The 17,288-nt window shown below is 55.6% G+C and overlaps 1 protein-coding gene across 5 annotated transcripts in view; it reads left to right on the top strand.

The window, feature by feature from the left end:
* The window catches only part of OGDH (oxoglutarate dehydrogenase), a 59,277-nt gene that overhangs the window by 15,785 nt on the left and 26,204 nt on the right, over positions 1-17,288 (top strand). Inside the window, exons 3-5 of one of the 5 annotated variants that reach the window (XM_019731638.2) lie at positions 8,123-8,314; positions 9,878-9,980; positions 14,828-14,872. In XM_019731638.2, the coding sequence (XP_019587197.1) occupies positions 8,123-8,314; positions 9,878-9,980; positions 14,828-14,872 (340 nt within the window). Of the gene's footprint in view, positions 1-8,122; positions 8,315-9,664; positions 9,981-14,827; positions 14,873-17,288 lie in introns of all 5 variants that reach the window. The other 4 variants (XM_019731634.2, XM_019731636.2, XM_019731637.2 and 1 more) reach the window with 4 other exon arrangements.

Here is a 17,288-nt window from a genome sequence, read left to right as displayed (position 1 = left end):
AGGTCCACAGCAAAATCGAGAGGAAGGCACAGAGTTCCCACAGCCCCTCCCACATGCAGCCCCCCATCACCACCCCCACCAGAGTCATGACTTTTGCTACGGTTGATGAACCTGCACAGACACGTCATTGTCACCCAGAGTCCATAGTCTGTAGCGGGGTTCATGCTTGGTGTTGTGTGTGCCCTGGTTTGGGTCAAATGTATAGTGACAAGTGCTCCGCACTGGACCACGACACAGAGAAGTTTCACTGCCCTAAAAATCCTCTGTGCTCTGCCTATTTTTTGAAAAGTATTTTTACTACGTGGCATCGGGGCAGGCCCTGAGGGCTCCTTGGGCTGGGGGGGCGGGGGGCAGTCACGGTGGCCATCGTCCCCAGGGTGGGACAGCACAGTGGGAGGTCTGCAGGGGGAGAATCCAGGGTGGAGGTCAGGTCCCTGGGCTCTGAGGGTCAGCGTGGGCACCTCGTCATGAGATTCTAAGGTGGGAGTGGGTGGAGGATCTCAGAAAGGGACTTTGCAGTTCAGTGAGGGCACGCGTATTAGCGTCTTCCAGCCACGTTTTATGCAATGGCTTCTGTTGCTGGGGTTCTCCAGGGCACACAGACCTTCTTGAGGGGGAGGGCCAGGGTGGCGTAAAGCAGTGCGTGGGCAGCAGTCACCCACCCACCCCAACCCCCCCCCATCAGCACAGTGGGGCTGAGTGCCTCGCCTTGGGCCTGCCAGGGCTCATGTTCCAAGGGACATGACACAGACCTTTGTTCAGATTTTCAGAGGCATCTGGGACCAGGGAGGAAGGCCTTAGGAATGGCTGGCTTGACTAAGAAGGCCGCATTTGGCTGTAGAACATGTAGTTCAGGTCAAGGTACTGAATTAGATCTGGAGAGTCAGGTTGAGTGTCCTTCTGACGTCCCGTGTGTGCGTCGAGATGGGCTGGGCTCCCTGTGCTGACTGGTCGCTGTCTCCCTCCGTCCCCAGAGCACCTGGGGAACAGCCAGCACGAACTTCTCCGAGTCCGGCAGAAACAGAACAAACTTAGCGTCTCCCCCTCCCGCCCTTCTTCTCTCTGCTTTCCTATCGTTAGTTTTTAAACTTTTTGTGATGTTTCCAAATTTATGGTAGAGAGAAGTGCAAAGCGAGCATCCGTGAGGAGAGCCATCGCCCGCCATGGGCAGCTCTGTGCAGTTTGCAGGCTCTAAAGAGCTGCTCTCCACACTCGCTTTTCCGGTTGTTGGTCTGTGTAGAAGGAGCTCATGAAGGCAGGTCATAGACCTGTGTCTTCTTGCCGTGAACGTCCGGGCACAGCTCCAGCTAGTAGAGCGTTTTCTTAACGAGAAATTAACAAAATGAACAGGCCGTCCTCTACTGTAATCGGTACTTGTGATTATCTTTTTTTTTTTTTGGTAGAGATAACCCTTTATTTCCTTGTTTCACAAATAAAGCTGACTGTGCTGGTTGCTTTTTGGGGATTAGTCAAACCTTTGTGATTATCTTAAAGCTGCCTTTTCACATTTGGTTGTACGGTTTATAGCTGATTGTTATATCCCGGTTTTTAAAGAAAACTTTTATTTCATTTTTTAAGGAGGGCACAGCTCACAGTGGCCCATGTGGCGACCGAACCGACAACATTGGTGTTATTAGCACCACGCTCTAACCAGCTGAGCTAACCAGCCACCCGAAAAGTTTGATTTGTAAACGTTGAATTGTGGACATTATATTTGTGGTCAAGTACTGCGGCTGTTGAGAGCTGCAGCCCCTGCCTGCTGCCCGGTCCTTCCCCACCCCCTACCACGCGTCCTCCAGGCTTAAACACCTTGTCAAGCCAGCGACTCCCTGACCTGGCAGGAATCTGCAGCCAGGGCAGCCCCCCCCCCCCATTAGGGTCTCGGCCATGTTGGGGACAAGTCACATGCAGCATCTTTATTTCTGTCCGACAACCGCGTAGAGTCCGAGCCACAGTACCCTTGGCGTTGAGGACAAACACGGCTGGAGGACTGTGTAGAGGACCAGGTGCCCCCACAGGCCTGGCCGCGAGCTGGGAGGGCCCTCTGTCCTGCACTGCCCTCTGCCACTTCTGGAAGCCTCTTGCTCTCCTTGTTCGCTGCATCCATCTCTTGTCAGGGTGTAGCAGCCGCTGCCGTCTAGCCTGCCACTCGGGCAGACGTCCTGGACTCAGTCCTGCCTCCTGGAGCTCGGCCACGCTGTCCTCCCCCTGGCAGCTCTGCTGCTGGCCATGCTCCTGAAACACAAGCTGTCATTTCCTGTGAGTGAACATGACAAGTGGGGGACAGCAGGCACAGCTCGTCCCCAGCACAGGATGTGTGACGTGCCTTTCCCTCTGTAGCTGACACTGCCGCGGCTTCACCGAGGGTCACTCCAGCTGTGCTCTGGCCTCGGGTGGGACACACGTGTACCTGGTGGGATCTCAGTGGGATGACACTGAGCTTCCTTCGTCGGGAGGAGCCTCAGCTGCAGAGACCTCCTGACAGGGCCTTCCCCAACTGTCAGCGCAGTGTTTTTCCCGGAAAGGGTGTGTGTTTGCACACTTAGGGACGCATGAAGCCGAGCCCTCACCTGTGTGGACAGTCTGCACTCAGGATGGCTTTGGTGGACTGTCGAGTGGCTGCCAGGAGGTGGCTGCAGGCAGGGCCAGGGACCACAGGCTCAACAACAGCTAAATGCAGAGAGCCTGACGGGCGTCGGGCGGGATGGATGGACCAGCTGCAGTGAGAGCCACTCCACAGGCCCCTCACGTGTGGCGCCTGGTGCCACAGGCCACTGGGCCGTGCTGCCTTCCGTGCCTTCTGGGGGGAGGGGCAGAGAGGCTCAGGCCTTAGATGCCACAGGGCTCAGCTGTGCTGTGGGAGGTGTGGGAGGGGCCTGGGATGATGGGGCCGCCACCTCCCGGCAGAGACCAGGGAGTGTCCTGCACTCAGTAGGTCCCATGGGGCGGAGCCGAGGCAGCGTCCCTTTGCTGACATCACTGTTCATTGAAACTCGGCTTGCACACAGTACCAAGAAGCTACTGGGTGTTTGGTGATGCCCTCCCAGCGTACTGCTTGTGGGTTGGAAGGACGGCACCGCTCTAATCAGCACAGACCGATTGGTTTCCGTGACAGGGGAATACCCAGGCAGGACACCCGCTTTTAACTGCTTCCAGAATGAACAGTGCCAGGGTGACAGTCAGGCAGACCAATCCAGTGCCTCGTGGATGCGGTGGTGGGCTCTGAGCTGGGTCTGGGTGCACCCGTGTGGTGGCGGGGGGGTCTGAAAGGCAGCACGTGCATTCTGTGGGGGTGGGCATCTACCACAGGCCTCCTGGTAGGACGGTCAGGGCAGTGACACAGTGTTTTTAGGAAAGGTGCAGGGCACAGAGGGCACATCAGGGAGTAGGGACCGCGCGGGGCAGCCTTCCCTGCTGGCCGGAGCCGGGCCGTGTCACAGGGACTGGCACTTAGGACCTCGTGCACAACTTGCCAGCACTTTCTAAGCTGCAAGAGCCCCTGTGCAAGTGCTGGCCAGACAGGCACCTGCGGCCAGCGCGTCACTGGGGACCATCCTTGGCTCAGGGAGCCATGCCTGTGCACTGAATACACGGCCTCACCTGGCCAAACCCTTGTTTCAGATGGCTTGCATTGGCTTTCCTTGGCGACACGTTGCCAAGTTCTGTGTTTTTAGCAGCTAGAAAGCATCGTTAGTGTCAGAACTTAGTGTGGCTGTGACGGTGCTGGGCTCTGGAGTGGACCGGCAGTCATTAGTTTGTCACTGTGTGATGCTCTTTGAACCTGGGATTTGGTCCATTCTTGGATGGCCATCGGGTGATCAGGGTGTGCGTGAGCAGGACTCTGCTTCTTGCTGGGGTGAGGACAGCAGGGCAGCCTCAGGAGTGGCATTGGGAGGGACTTTGGACAAGAGGAAATGGTCCAGCCAGTCAGAACCCAGAGTTGTGGAATTTGGCAGCTGGACTGCATGGTAGTAACCCAGGTGAAGCTCTGATCGTCCCCTTCGTGGGAAAGACGAGTGCTGGACAGGTGCTTCTGAAAGTGTGAAGAGCTGTGCTGGTGCGGTGTCCTCCTGCCTCTGCAGGCGAGGGACCAGGCACATAGCGCACGTGACTTCCTGGTCTCACCCAGCCTGCAGGGGCGGCTCAGTGGTGCATGTCAGATGGCACTCGTGCTGGCCTTAGGGCAGGTGAGGGGCGCCAGGAGGAGTGTTTGCCACCCTCCGAAACTGGAGTCCTCCGTGAACGGTCTTTGATGGGAACCCACAACCAGGAGACTTGGCACTGAGACTCTTGTGATCTGGTGACAATAAATAGGCAAAGTCCATTTGTTTCACACTGAACCGCTCACACCTACATTCCCTGGTTAGCAATACCACACCTACCAAGGTCAGCACTTCTCTGAGGTGGGGTCCAGTCTCTGGACTCTGGGCACTCCGGGTTCATACAGCTGATACCATGCCAGACAGCCCGTTGGCACCACCGCCCCTGGCACAACCACCCTTGGCACCCCACCTGGCACAACCACCCCTGGCATCCCGCCTGGCACCACTGCCCCTAGCACCACATGGTCCCAGCCCCCTCCCAGCCTTGTCTGCCAGCTCACCCACGTGCCCTCCATGTGGCCTCACACCCACCACTCCTCACTTCTCAGCACTGGCACCTGCTGTGAAATCACACATCCCCTGGTCTGTCCTGTTGTTCCCGAGAGCCACAAGCTTGTCGAGGACCTTTTCTGTCCCCAGACTGCAGAGCACACCGCGCAGAGGCAGCCCCAGTAGTATTGTGGAAGGAAGCCTTTGAGTCCCTGTCACCTCTTCATGCAATGCATTCTGCGCACGTCTGGGGACACGACTCACGTGTGCTGAGAGCATCCTGGCACCTGTGTCCCTGCCGGGAGGGGGAGCTGACCTACTCGGGCCGAGGTCCCAACTCCTCCCGCTCTGGCGGGCAGAGGACGGAGTGTCTGCGTGTCAGACTGTCGAAGGCCAAGGGGGACAGTTTCCTTACTGAGTTAGTCGTGCGACATGGCAGTTGGGCAGTTCAATGTGCCTGTGTCCCACTTGCACTCTTGGAGGAGGAATGCCACCAGCCCGGCCCTGTGTGACGCAGAAGGCACCCACCCCGCACAAAAGCCCAGGTCTGGCCTTGATATAACCGTTTAAAGTTGCAGTGCATGGGTTTTGCCAGGTGTGTACAGTCCAGAGCTTTCTGTCACTGAAATGTGGAAACCTTTCAGGTCAGGGGGCTTGCTGTCATTAGTGTGGTCTCCTCGTCTGAGGGCTGGGCTGGGCCAGGCAGGGCCACACCTGCTAGCCCAGGACATGCAAGGGAGGGCCACGTGAGGGTGTGTGCGCTGGGGATGAACTGCAGGAAAGGCAGGGGCGAGTTCTGTCCCAGTGGGTCCCAGCTCCCTGGAGTACCCGTATGAACCAGTGTTCCGTTTGCCTCCAGCTCAAGCAGGAGGGCCCCTGTGCAGTTGTCCTCGGCCAATTAAAAATCACCGGGAGTTTTATCCCAAGCACCAGAGAAGCTCAGAGAGAGGAGGCCCGGTGGCACCTCTTGCCCTCCCAGGGCCTGGGCTGAAAGGGCCCTGTGCCCTCAGGCATCAGCCCTGGAAATTCTTTCCATGTCATTGTTCCCTAGCTTTGGTGAGAGGCGCTGTTTCTGTGAGGGTCACTGCCAGATTCGCTCTCCCTGGTCAGGGTCCCTGCCTGGTGGCGCTGTGTGTCCATCCTGCAGCTCCTGGGAGGGTGAGGTTGGCACTCCCGGGCTCAGAGCCATGAGGGAGGCACCTGCTGCTCTTGTTACTCAGAGCTGGTTTCTCTGGAGAGAGGACAGGTTGTGATTTTTGCTTTGCCTTTTGGCTCTGGGTCCATAAGCAGCTGGTGCCATCAGGACGCAAGGCCACTGTCCGGCAGGGACCCTGACCCGAGCTCTCGCTGTTGGGCAACTGCCCCTGTGTTTCTGGACCTGTCCTCAGCGTTGGCCATGGGCTCGAAGAAAGTCTACGTCGTGGGCACTGCCGCCATGGCTACTTGGTTTTAAGGTCATGCCCAACCCCAGGGTGTGTGTCCAGAGCAGGACTTGGTGTGGACATGGGAGGGTGGGGACGCCAGCGCTGGAGCTAGTTTGGGGTAGAGAAGAAAGCTGACTAGGTTTGACGTGGCAGGGGCAGCTTGCTGTCGGTCCTTGCTGTGTGAGGCTGGGCTACTCCTGCCCCACCAGCCGCCATACTGGAGGGGCTCCCTGCAGGCCGGGCTCTCAATTAGTGGATGCCGGGGCAGAAGCCAGGAAGCGTGCTTGGGCTGCTGGAAAAGCTGCAGGAAGTGTGTCAGCGTTGATGTCGCTGGCATGAACCAGGTGTATGCTAAGCAGGGGCCTAACCTCACCCGGGAGGGTACACTGAGGTAGCCTGTCCTTCCTGTCACGAGTCGTCAGTTTCTCTCCCTGGTGGCCTTGTGTGCAGTGGAGCAGGGCTCAGCCAGTGTTGGTGGAAAGTGGCTTGAGGGGAGGCTGAGAGAATGAATGCCTCGAGGTTCTAAGTCCTGGTGCAGAGGGGCGCCCGGGGCGTGAGGTCCTTAACAGTTGGCGTCGGGGCAGGTCCAGGGAGAGCCCATCTCAGTTGGCACACTGACAATCCACCAGAAGGGCGACAACAGGAGACCTTGAGGAGTGTGATTTGTTAAAACACCTTAATAAATCGGTATGAAGCTGTAAGTCACCTAGAAAGTGTGTTCCTCTGCTGTTTAGTGCATTTCTGTGTTGTGTGGTCCCCACTCTCACCCGGGCTTGGGTTTGTTAATGCAGTTCCTGGATGCAGGGGGACGCGTTCTTGCTGGAGGATGCTTTAAACATTCCGCAGAGCTCCCCTAGAAACAGTTTCAGCGAGAGGCCACACTGCCCTTTGTGAGGTGGACGGCCCGGTCACAGCGAGGTTTCTAGTTTGTGGTTGGGAGCAGCAGGCATTGGTCTCCTGGGGACGCCCGGTGTACATGTGTCCTGTCCCAACACAGGAGACCCACTGAGCCCCTGCCAAGCTGCAGGGGAGCACATCTGGACAGCATGTTGGTGGCGCGCAATCTGGTGATGTTTCTCTCCAGACTCTCCAACTAGTCTGATCAGAGTGTACTGACGGGGCAATCGTAGACTCTAGAAAATCAGTGGCAGAGAAGAAAGGCTGTGTTTTCATGTTCCCAAACTTCCTGATTTTTAACAGGTTGGGTGTTTTGTTTTGTTTTAGTGGAATTTTATTAAGTCTTAGTTTCTCTGATCTCCAATATATTTTTTCAAAAACTCATACCTTTGTATGAGATGAATAAATTATTGTAATGCACAGTATCTACACAGATTATCAATTGAATTGTTCAACTGTGAAATAACTGAACATAGAAGCAGAAGTCAACGGGTCGGTTCCGTGAGCACTGAGAGGTGCTGACCAGGCTGTTACTGCCGGCAGGCTGCGTGCTGAGCGCTCAAGTACGCGGTTCAGGCTTTTCAGCAGACCTGTGGGGAGTACGGGTTTTTGTTCTCACCTTACAGATGAAAAAACTGAGCCCAGAAAGGTAGGGAACTCACCAAGATGTCAGAGCTCAGATTCAAAGTTCCTCTGCCCGCACTCCCTGAGCCCTTAGCTCCCGAAGGGAGAGCCCTGGGCTGCCTCTTATGCAAAGTCCTGCTTTTGTGTCTGGGGAGTAAGGCATGAGCAAGGCGGCCTGGCCCCCACCCCCCCCAGGGCTGTGCCGAGCCTCAGGTCTGGAGAGAGCCCTCGGCAGGCAGGCGGTGTGTCAGGGCTTTGAAGACCGAGGGCGCTGCAGATGACAGCCTGGGTGGGAAGGCCTCTGGGCTGCCTCGGGCCTTGGGGGTTTTGATGGAAGGGCAGCCACAGGGCATCTGGCTTGGGCTCGTCCCGAGGGCCTGAGGGCAGCAGGGCCAGCCTCCGTGAGACCTGCCCTTGGGGGGTTGAGGCAGCTCACCAGAGCAGGGGGAGGCCACCAACCAGCCTGCCGGGAGACGAGTGTAACCAGGACGTGGCTTGCCTGCCAAGAACAGTTCTTTTTTGGCTGAGAATGAGTGCGATGCCCTTGGTGAGCAGTGGAGTGACACGTGTGTTCCTTTTCTTCAGTCATGGGACATCTTTTTCCGGAACACCAATGCTGGGGCGCCCCCAGGCACCGCCTACCAGAGCCCGCTCCCCCTGAGCCCGGGCGCCCTGTTTTCCACGGCCCGCGCGCAGCCCCTGGTGGAGGCACAGACCAATGTGGACAAGCTGGTGGAGGACCACCTGGCGGTGCAGTCGCTCATCAGGGCCTACCAGGTACGGCGGGCGCTGCCGGGGCCTGGGCCTGCAGAGAGCCTACCAGGTACGGCGGGGCTGCGGGGGGCCTGGGCCTGCAGAGAGCCTACCAGGTACGGCGGGCGCTGCCGGGGCCTGGGCCTGCAGAGGGCCTACCAGGTACCGTGGGGCTGCTGGGGGGCTGGGCCTGCAGAACGGGATGTGCTGAAAGGAAAGCAGCCAGGACCACCTCTCCGCCTGAGCAAACCCTCTGGCCTTAGCACCAGCCCTGGAAACAGCTCCCCGTTTCTTTCCATAAGACGGCGGGGAAGATTTCGCACAGGGAGACACTGTCAGTGCCTGGTAGCAGGGAGTGCCAGTGTCTGGAGGCATGTGCCACTCCGGGAGGTGCTGTCCCTGTGTCAGTGGCTAGCGCCCAATAGGACAGGAGGAAATGAACCTGTGGAGTTGGGGGACAGCAGAGCCCCCAGACCAAGGAGAGACCGGTGAGGGAGGGTCATCATCGCTCCTGTTCACAGTCAGCCCCACTGTGGGGGAGGGGGCAGACCTGGTCCCCGGGCCTTTGTCGGAGCTTAGGAACCTGTCCCAGGAGAGCCGCCTGGCATGGGGGGAGCCTGGGCCTCAGACCTCAGCACCTGGTCGCTAGTGGCTCCAAAGAGGAGGAATCCCCCTGGGGAGGGGACTCCGGGCCCAGTCTCTGCAGCACGTCGGGCGTCCTCTGACCTCAGTGCAGGTGCCACATTGTCAGGACAGCACGGCCTCGCTCTAACGTGCCGCCCACAGTGGGCACTTCTGTGGGCACACCACGGCCACTCCCTCTTACATGCCAGCAGGAGATGGGAAAGTATCCAGGACTTCAGGAAACACACTCAGAAAGGGTCTCTTCCTCCTTTTGTTTTTCAGACAGTTCAGGTCAGATGCCAGAGTCCCTGTCATAGCTCCCCTTTGTCTGACACCTGCCCTAAGCCTGCGGCCTCTGCAGGGGCGGGGCGGGCGGGTCCCGGGTCACCTCACACTGCTCTGTGCCTGCCCTGCACTAGCCGCCCCTTCTTCCTTGGGGCCTCGTCCTGTTCTAAGCTGAGTAGGCAGCACAGGGGTGACAGTGCTCGGCAGAGCCCATTCCTGTTTATCCGGGGACACTGTAAGGACCCCAGCCCATGGGTCTCTTTAGATAACCAAGTGTCTCCCAAGCTGAGGAGTTTGTCCCTTTTTATGAAAGTGTGTTTGTGCCCAATCGTGCTTTTCAAGCCGACGATTGGAGGTTAACATTGTCTCTGGGCTCATTGGTGCTGTCGGGAGGTTTGACCACGTGTAACTTTGTCCCACAGCTGGCGAGCCCTGCTTAATGACTGCTTGTGTTATTGCTTCCAGGTCAGGGGTCACCACATTGCAAAACTTGATCCTCTCGGAATTAGTTGTGTAAATTTTGATGATGCTCCAGTAACTGTTTCTTCAAACGTGGGTGAGAATTAATCTGTAAACACTAATTTTAATGTAATTTTACTTTTTTTTACCCCTTCCCTCTTTTTTTTCTCCTGTCCTTTTGTGTGTGTCCTTCCCTCTCCATCGCTGGCCCTTTCGTAGATACGAGGGCACCATGTAGCACAGCTGGACCCCCTGGGAATTTTGGATGCTGATCTGGACTCGTCCGTGCCCGCTGACATTATCTCATCCACAGACAAACTTGGTGAGGGCCTGGGAGCGGTCAGCGCCGCGCTGCTTAGCTCCTCTCTGTGTCCCAGCTTGTGGTAGCCAGGACGTCCACAGGCGGAAGGGAAAGACTCTTAAGTTTCCTTCGATCTGATCACTTGAAATTGATTGGTAATGCAGCCAGCCTTAGTGTGTTTTGGGCAAGTTATTCTCATCCCAGCTTTTCAGCCAGATGGTATGAGCTCTACTGTCTCAGTCTCCAAATTGGAAAGTGAAATTTGGGGCAGAAAAGGTTGTGACACAGGAAAAGATGACCCCCCTGGGCAGGTGGGTCAGAAGATAATCCCGGGACTCGCTCGTTTGCTTTCGGGTCCCAGAGCTCAGTACAGTGCTGCTCTGCCCGCTGCCACGTCTGTCCGCTCTGACACACGGCGAGTTCCAGAGCGAGCTGTGCACTGGGTGTCTCAATTCTTAAATGCCGGTGATCACACTCAGGAAACTTTGGAAGGCGTCCCCGGTGCGTAGGGGCACGTGTGGCGTGCGGCGGCCGTCCCGCTCACGCGCACCCCTCCGCTGTCACGTGCAGGGCGTGGCTGGGCTCACACCGCAGCCGCTTCCTCCAGTTAATCTGCTCTAGTCACCGTGCTGCTAACCTGTACCACAGAATGATGACGTGGCTAACTCTGAAATGGGCCGCTTTCCCGAGACACTGCATGCGAATGAAAGCCCTGATTACCGCCCTGCCTAACTCTGCTCCTTGTGAGGGGACGGGGCTCGCCTCCTCTGCGTGACGGTCTCATGCTCTGCAGGGCCCAGGTGCGCCTGTGGGCTCGGCCACGTGACGGCCTGGGAAGCCAGGCACAAGGCAGGTACAGCTGGTCTCAGACAGCACAGGCTCTAGCATCGGCGTTCACGGTCTGCGCTGCCCTGTCTGCTCTTCGGTGGACGGTGGGCGTGTGGTCTCCCCCACTCTCCTTGTGCTGCAGTCGTCTCAGGAGGAAAGCTTAGAGAAGCCCCCAGAACGTGACTGGACCGGCCAGTTCAGGTTGTAGGCGGGGCGTGTGTTGAGTCCTGCTGCTTTAGTCAGTGGTGCCAGCTCTGCTCCCAGGGGCAGCCTTCTCTCTGCGGCGTCTGGATTTGGAGGCTCCTCACACGTAGCCTTGCGACATCCGGCCTGACACAGCCTGTGCTCGTCACTCCTGTATCCTCGCGCACCGTGAGTCCTCCCCGAGAGGGGCCTGGCCCACACCCCGCAGGGGTCCCTTGTCGGTGCTTCGGGGGGCCTGGGCCGTGTCTGACATGGCCGAGCATCCAACCAGAACAAGAAGGGACAGTATCTGTAGGTGGGGGCCTGCTCCCCCAGTGGCATCCCTGGGTGCCAGCTTCTTGGTATCTACGTGCACGTTTTTTGGTGGTTGTCGTCCCATTAGAACAGCCTGGGGAGCTCGGAGCTGTCCTCTGTCCCACTTGAGACAGGTCAGGTCAGGGCAGAGCTGCAGCTGAAGGGCATAGACGATGAGTCTGTGAAGGGGAGAAGTCAGTTCGGCAGACACTGCCCAGTTCCTCAGCACACAGCTCTCGTCAGAGGCAGAGGCAGGGCCTGTGTCGTCCCTTCTAGTTCTTTCTAGGCTGTCTCGACTTGCGTTGCATCCGCCTCGGGAATGGCGTCCCAAGTGTCTGTGCTTCTCACAGGGAGGGTGAGCATTATAAACCTGGGGACACAGCAGTGGCCCCAGAGTGTACTGTGCTCCTTGGAGGAAGAATCCCTCCTCTGGCCAGGAGCCCTTCAGAAGCACTTGGAGAAAGTGGGGGGGCAGCCCTCCCTTTGTCGGAGAAAAGTGCGTTTTCACCTTGGGAATTTTAAATTGTGTGACGTAAAAGTCATGATAAATTCTTCCTTCAGGTGGAAAAACTGGAAATAGTGTAAGCCCAGTACGTTTGCGTGCCTAGGGAAATTAACCTTGATTTGTCTCACTGCTGACATATGTGGGAGCTGACCCTTGGGCAGCTCCCCGAGCGCTTTCACACCCCGTGTCATCCAAACTGCAGCCTGGCTCTGCCAGGACTGGCTGTGTACCTCCATGTCCTCAGCTGTCCACCAGGTGGTGTCGGAATTAAATACATCCTCAGAATGGGGCCTGGAGCTCACTCGCCCCGGGAGGGCTGAGCTAGTGTGATTATTCAGCCTTCTGACATGGTGGCTGCTGGACACCTGTAGATAGCCAGAAACAGAGGAGCGATGGAGTATTAGCCCAGATCACACAGGAGTTGGTGGCCAGGACCCCGTGTCACAGTGTGCGAGTGGCCGCAAGCTGTCCCGTCACCCCGCCACCTTCCCAAGCTTGCCTTCCCTTCAGGGTTCCCTGGGGCTGCCCACCCCTCTCTGTGGGTGCAGCTCCATTTCTCATTCTCTATGGGGCACTGAGGCTCAAGTGACATTCACGCCCGCCATCGCGAGCACTTTCGTTGGAGGGCTGCGTTGGTGGGGGTAGGAGCCGGTCTGCGGTGCTAGCAAGCTGTTGTCCACTCAGAACTCCTTAAAGAAAGTGGAATGGGTGAAATCGTTTCTGCTGCATTCTTGACTTTTCCTGACCAATTTTGAGAAGGCTGGGAAGTGCTGGCCTAAGGTCCCTATGCTGACGTCTCAAATTATCCCCGCAGCTTCGGGGACGCACCGGGAGACTTGGGACCTGGCACAGGCGGGACTTCTGTGAATGCAGCAGCCAGATTGTAGAGGTGGTGGGCTTGGTGGTACCTTTAGTTAGAATTTTATAATTAGTTAGAACAGTTTCCCAGCTGGGTGTGGGTTGTGTGCCATAATCGTGCGGGTAATTGCTAGGCATGGGTGTCTTTTCCCAAGATGTGTTATGTTGGGGACCAGGTTCCAGGGGCCAGGTTGTCCCATCCATCCCACTTCCTGGAGGAGAGTTGGCAGCTCCAGTGTGAGACCCCAGGGCACACATTGCACTGGCCCCCTGGTGGCCCTAAAGAAGGGTCAGGGTGGGGCTCTTGATGCAAAGGTCCAGACAGTGCTTCCTGTGGCCGTCTTAGCTGAATCCAGCTGACTGCAGGTGGACCATGGTCTGGCTCCGGCCTAGGGTCCTATGCCAGCCTCCAGCTGGCTTTGTGGGGGTGGGGTGAGGGGCATCTGGCTTCTGGTCTGAGCTGAGCTGCCCTTGACTGGTCTGGGACCTGGCGAAAGCTCCGTTTAACTCCTGCCCTCAGTTTCCTTTTCTCTTTCAAGTGCAACATTTGCGTTAGGTTCCAACTTAAAGATGCCATCGTCTGTGGCTTCTCGCAATGACAGAATGATTGAGATTTACACATAATTAAAGGAGGACTGGAAACAAATTCTATGAGAGGGAGGAAAGCATAAAGTGTCATCTCCTGTTTACAGTGTTTGCAAATATCAGTCTTGGGAAATGAACTTGAGTTAAATAGTTAAATGCCGATTTAAAAGCCCGAATTTTAACAACATTTTCACTCCTTAAGTGAGTTGGCTCAGCACAGCGGGGGTGAAGTCTCCCACCCCCTCCTGAAGCCCCTCATGGCTGGAAAAGCCAGCTCAAAATAGAGCTGCTTCCTGGTCAGCTTTCCGGTCTTGGTCTCCGCTGGCCTGCTGCGCACAAAGCAGTTAGGTAGCCGTTACTGGCTGCTGAAGGTCCCTAAGGGACTCGAGGGCCGAGCTAAGGCAGGGTGGGCATGCCTCCTCCAGGCTGTCCTCCCTCCTGGATGCCCAGGAGCTGACCAACTGACGAGTCTCGCCCAGGCCTGGGGTCACGTGCCTGCCCCTCGCGTACTCTGCTTCCCTGGAGGCACTGCGGCCAAACCCCAGCCCGTCTGTGTCTAGCAGACAGAATTTTCTTACGTGTGTTCAGATGCTCCGGTGCTGGGACCCTGTGTGCTCTGTGAATGGCACCCAGAACGTCTTCTTTTACTCTCTTTCGGTCTGTGTCTTTCATTCACATTTTTAAAATACTGAAAAGTACAGGTGTCCCCTCTTACCTGCGGACATACGCTCCAAGATGCCCAGGGGGTGCCTGAAGCTGTGGGTCGTACAGACCCTCTGTGTATTGTTGTTTCTGTGCCCACATACCTGTGATAAGTGTAGTTTATGGACTAGCCAGACAGCAGTAACTAACAAGAAACAATTGCAGCCATGTGCTCTAGCGGAAGTTACGTGAACATGGTCCCTCTCTGATCACCGAGCGCCTACCCGGTGACAAGCGGGCCTGAATTCGCTGAACAAAGGGACAATTCACGTCCCAGCAAGACAGACTAGGATGGCTCAGGAGAAGGTGTTGTCCTTTCCTGCCAGGCGTGGTGGCCGGCACTGAAGTGCCAGCTGAGGGAGGGCTCTTGGGTTGTGTTCTGGGCAGCTGAGCGCCTGCCTGCACCTCCGTTCTCTGAGTGGGGACATGGGGAATGGGGGCCTGCCTGCCTCTCGAATCCGGCAGAATCTTGAGCTTTAGGGTCTAGACTACCGGATACCCAGTTCTGAGGAGTGGTGCCTGAAAAATGAGGCTTTCTCATTGTCTCATTCTCTTCCCCAGTGTTTTCATCCCGAAGTGTCCAGGTGCGCTGGGTCTGGAGTCCCCGGGACAGCAGGACAGCCATGGTTCAGCTCCTTTTTTGGGATGGGGGAGGCACACTCACGCCGCTGCCCAGTGGCCGCCGAGCGAGCATCCAGGGCCTTTCCCCGCCCCCTAGCTGTTTACCACGTAGCTCTCCAACCATGTCCTACCATCCCCACCCTGCCTTCCCTCGGTGTGTGTCTTTGTGACCTTGTTTGTGCTCCCGTGACGTGCAGGGCTGGGGTGTTGGGCGCCCTCACTAACTCACCTGTCTTTTTCCTCCCGCGCTCACCCATCTCCCCGCTCTCAGACCTTGCCGTTTTCCAGGACCGACTGCGAATGCTAACAGTAGGAGGTATGGACACCCTGAGCCTCTCTTTCCTGCAGCTGAGGAGTCACTGGAACAGGATGTGCGACTTTTCCTAGCATGCAATGTGGGGAAAGTTGACACAACTCTATCAAGTGTTCTGAAGTTTGTTGATTGTTTGGAAATATGATTTTCCCGCCATTCAGTTATTAACCATCAGGTAGAGCTGCTTCTCATGCATTTTTGTTTCCGTCCATTTTGTGTTCTGAGAGCATCGTCACCTCCCGTGTGTCACCATGGCATCGCTGAGCTTCGTCGGTGGCGTGGGCTCAGGCTCGCGGCCACACCGCTCTGCACGCTGCACCCCGTCCATGAGGGGCCTTTAGCTGGGCTCTGGATTCCCTCAGGTTGTGCTTCCCACGTTCCTCTGACAAGATTTCCCTTTTGGTCTCCCTGTGTTTGAGGGACAGCTGAAGTATCAGTAAAAACGTAATGAAGTAAGGAGCCCTGAGGACCCTGGGCTCTGGGCAGAGCCCCTCTGAGGAATCCAGAGTGGGGTGCTGGGGTCATCTGCCTGCTGTCACTCACCTGTGGCCAGTCTTCCTGCCATGCCAGGCCTCTCTCAGAAGTTCTCTTTTCCTCCACCTTACTTCTAGTAAGTGTGAAACTCTGGTTTTCATTAAACTTACTATTTTGAGATAACTGTAGATTCATGGGCCGTTTTCAGAAATAACAGATCCGTGTGCCTTTCGGCTAGTTCCCCAGTGGTCACAGCTCGTCAGCTGCAGTACGTCATAGCAGGTGCTGATACCAACGTGTGTCCCTTCCAGCTGCTCTTCTGGAGCAGCAGCACTTTCCCTCGGCCCCGCCCCTGCAGTCCCTGGCAGCCACTCTGCTCCGTTTCTGTAACTCATGTCCAGGATGTTGGACAAGTGGAATTGCGATGCCTAATGTTGGTCATTGGCGTTTTCCAATTGGCATGATTTCCGCGTTTCATCTGGGTTGTTTCCTACAGTTTATTCCTTTATTTCCAGCAGCATCCCTGGCCCTGGGTGGCTCACAGTGGTTTTAACCTTTCGCTTGTTGACGGACCTTTGGGTTCTTTCCTTCTTTGGCTAATGGGGTTTTGTGGAGCAAGGTTTAAATTCTGATGAATCCTTTTATGAACTGAGCTTTTGGTGTCAAGTCTAAGAGCTCTTTCCTTAGCTCTTGATCCCAAAGATTTTCTCTTACATGTTTTTTCTAAAGGTTTTATAGTTCTCAATTTTACATTTAAGTGTGTGCTCCACTTTGAGTTAGTTTCTGCATATGATACGAAGTTTAAGTGAAGGGGTTTGTTTGGGTTTGGGGTGGGGTTGCCTGTGGAGGTCTGATGGCTCTGGCACCATTAACTGAAGAGTTTGTCCTTCCTTCGTTGAATTGCTTGTGCACATTTGTCAAAAAGCAGCTACCAGGGCCTGTTTCTGGGTTCTCTGTTCTCTCCCTCAGTCTGTGGGACTCCCCCACCAATGTTGCCCTATGTTGACAACTGTAACTGCTGCACTTACCTTCCTTTTTCGGAATTGTCTTGGCTGTTCTTGGGCTTTTCTCTTCCCATAGAAATTGTGGACTAAGCTGTCTCCGTTACAGAAGACCTTCCTGGGGTTTTGGAAGGAGCTGTGTTGAGCCTACAGATCAGTGTGGGGAGACGCGCCACCTGTACCTTGTTGCCTGCAGACTGTGGCGGGCGCGTGTCTACCATTATTCAGAGTCCTGGCTTCTTTCACCAGCTCGCTGTCGTTTGCAGCATACAGAGGCCGTACATGTTTTGTTAGACTCACACCTAAGTACTTTTTTTAATGTCCACGTATTCATCACTTACATCGAGAAATACAAGTGATACTTGTGTTTGTGAAATGCTGTGACCTGGCTAAGTTATTCTAGAGATTCCTTGGGATTTTTTTATGTAGACAGTCATACCATCTGAAAACAGGAACAATGATTTCTTCCTTTCCAGTCTGTGCCGTTTCTTTTCTTGCCAACTTCACCTGGCTGCACTTCCAGGACTGTGCTGAGTCAGTGAGGACAGATGTCCCTCCTTGTCCTGGGCTTAGGGACAGCGGCCATTAAGTGTAGGAACAGCTGTGGGTTTTTTGTAGATGCTGTTTGTCAAGTTGAGGAAGATCGCCTCTGTTCCTATTTTTCTGGGAGTTTTTAATTATGAGCGGGTGTTAAATTTTGTCAGATACTTTTTCTGCATCTGTTGATGTGATCATGTGACTTTTGTTCTTTAACCTGATAGTATGGTGGGTCACACTGATTGATTTTCAAATATTGAACCAAGCTTGTGTTACTGGAATGAATTTCACTTCATCATGGTATGTAATTCTTTTCATATATTGCTGCAGCTATATATGTATTTTTTGCATCTGTATTTGTGAGGGATATGGGTCTGTAATTTTCTTAACTGTTTGTCTCAATATCA

Source organism: Rhinolophus sinicus, linkage group LG09 (genome assembly GCF_036562045.2).
Source record: "Rhinolophus sinicus isolate RSC01 linkage group LG09, ASM3656204v1, whole genome shotgun sequence".
NCBI lineage: Eukaryota > Metazoa > Chordata > Mammalia > Chiroptera > Rhinolophidae > Rhinolophus > Rhinolophus sinicus.
Note: the sequence above shows the minus strand (reverse complement) of the source record. Positions and strands in the feature narration are given on the sequence as shown.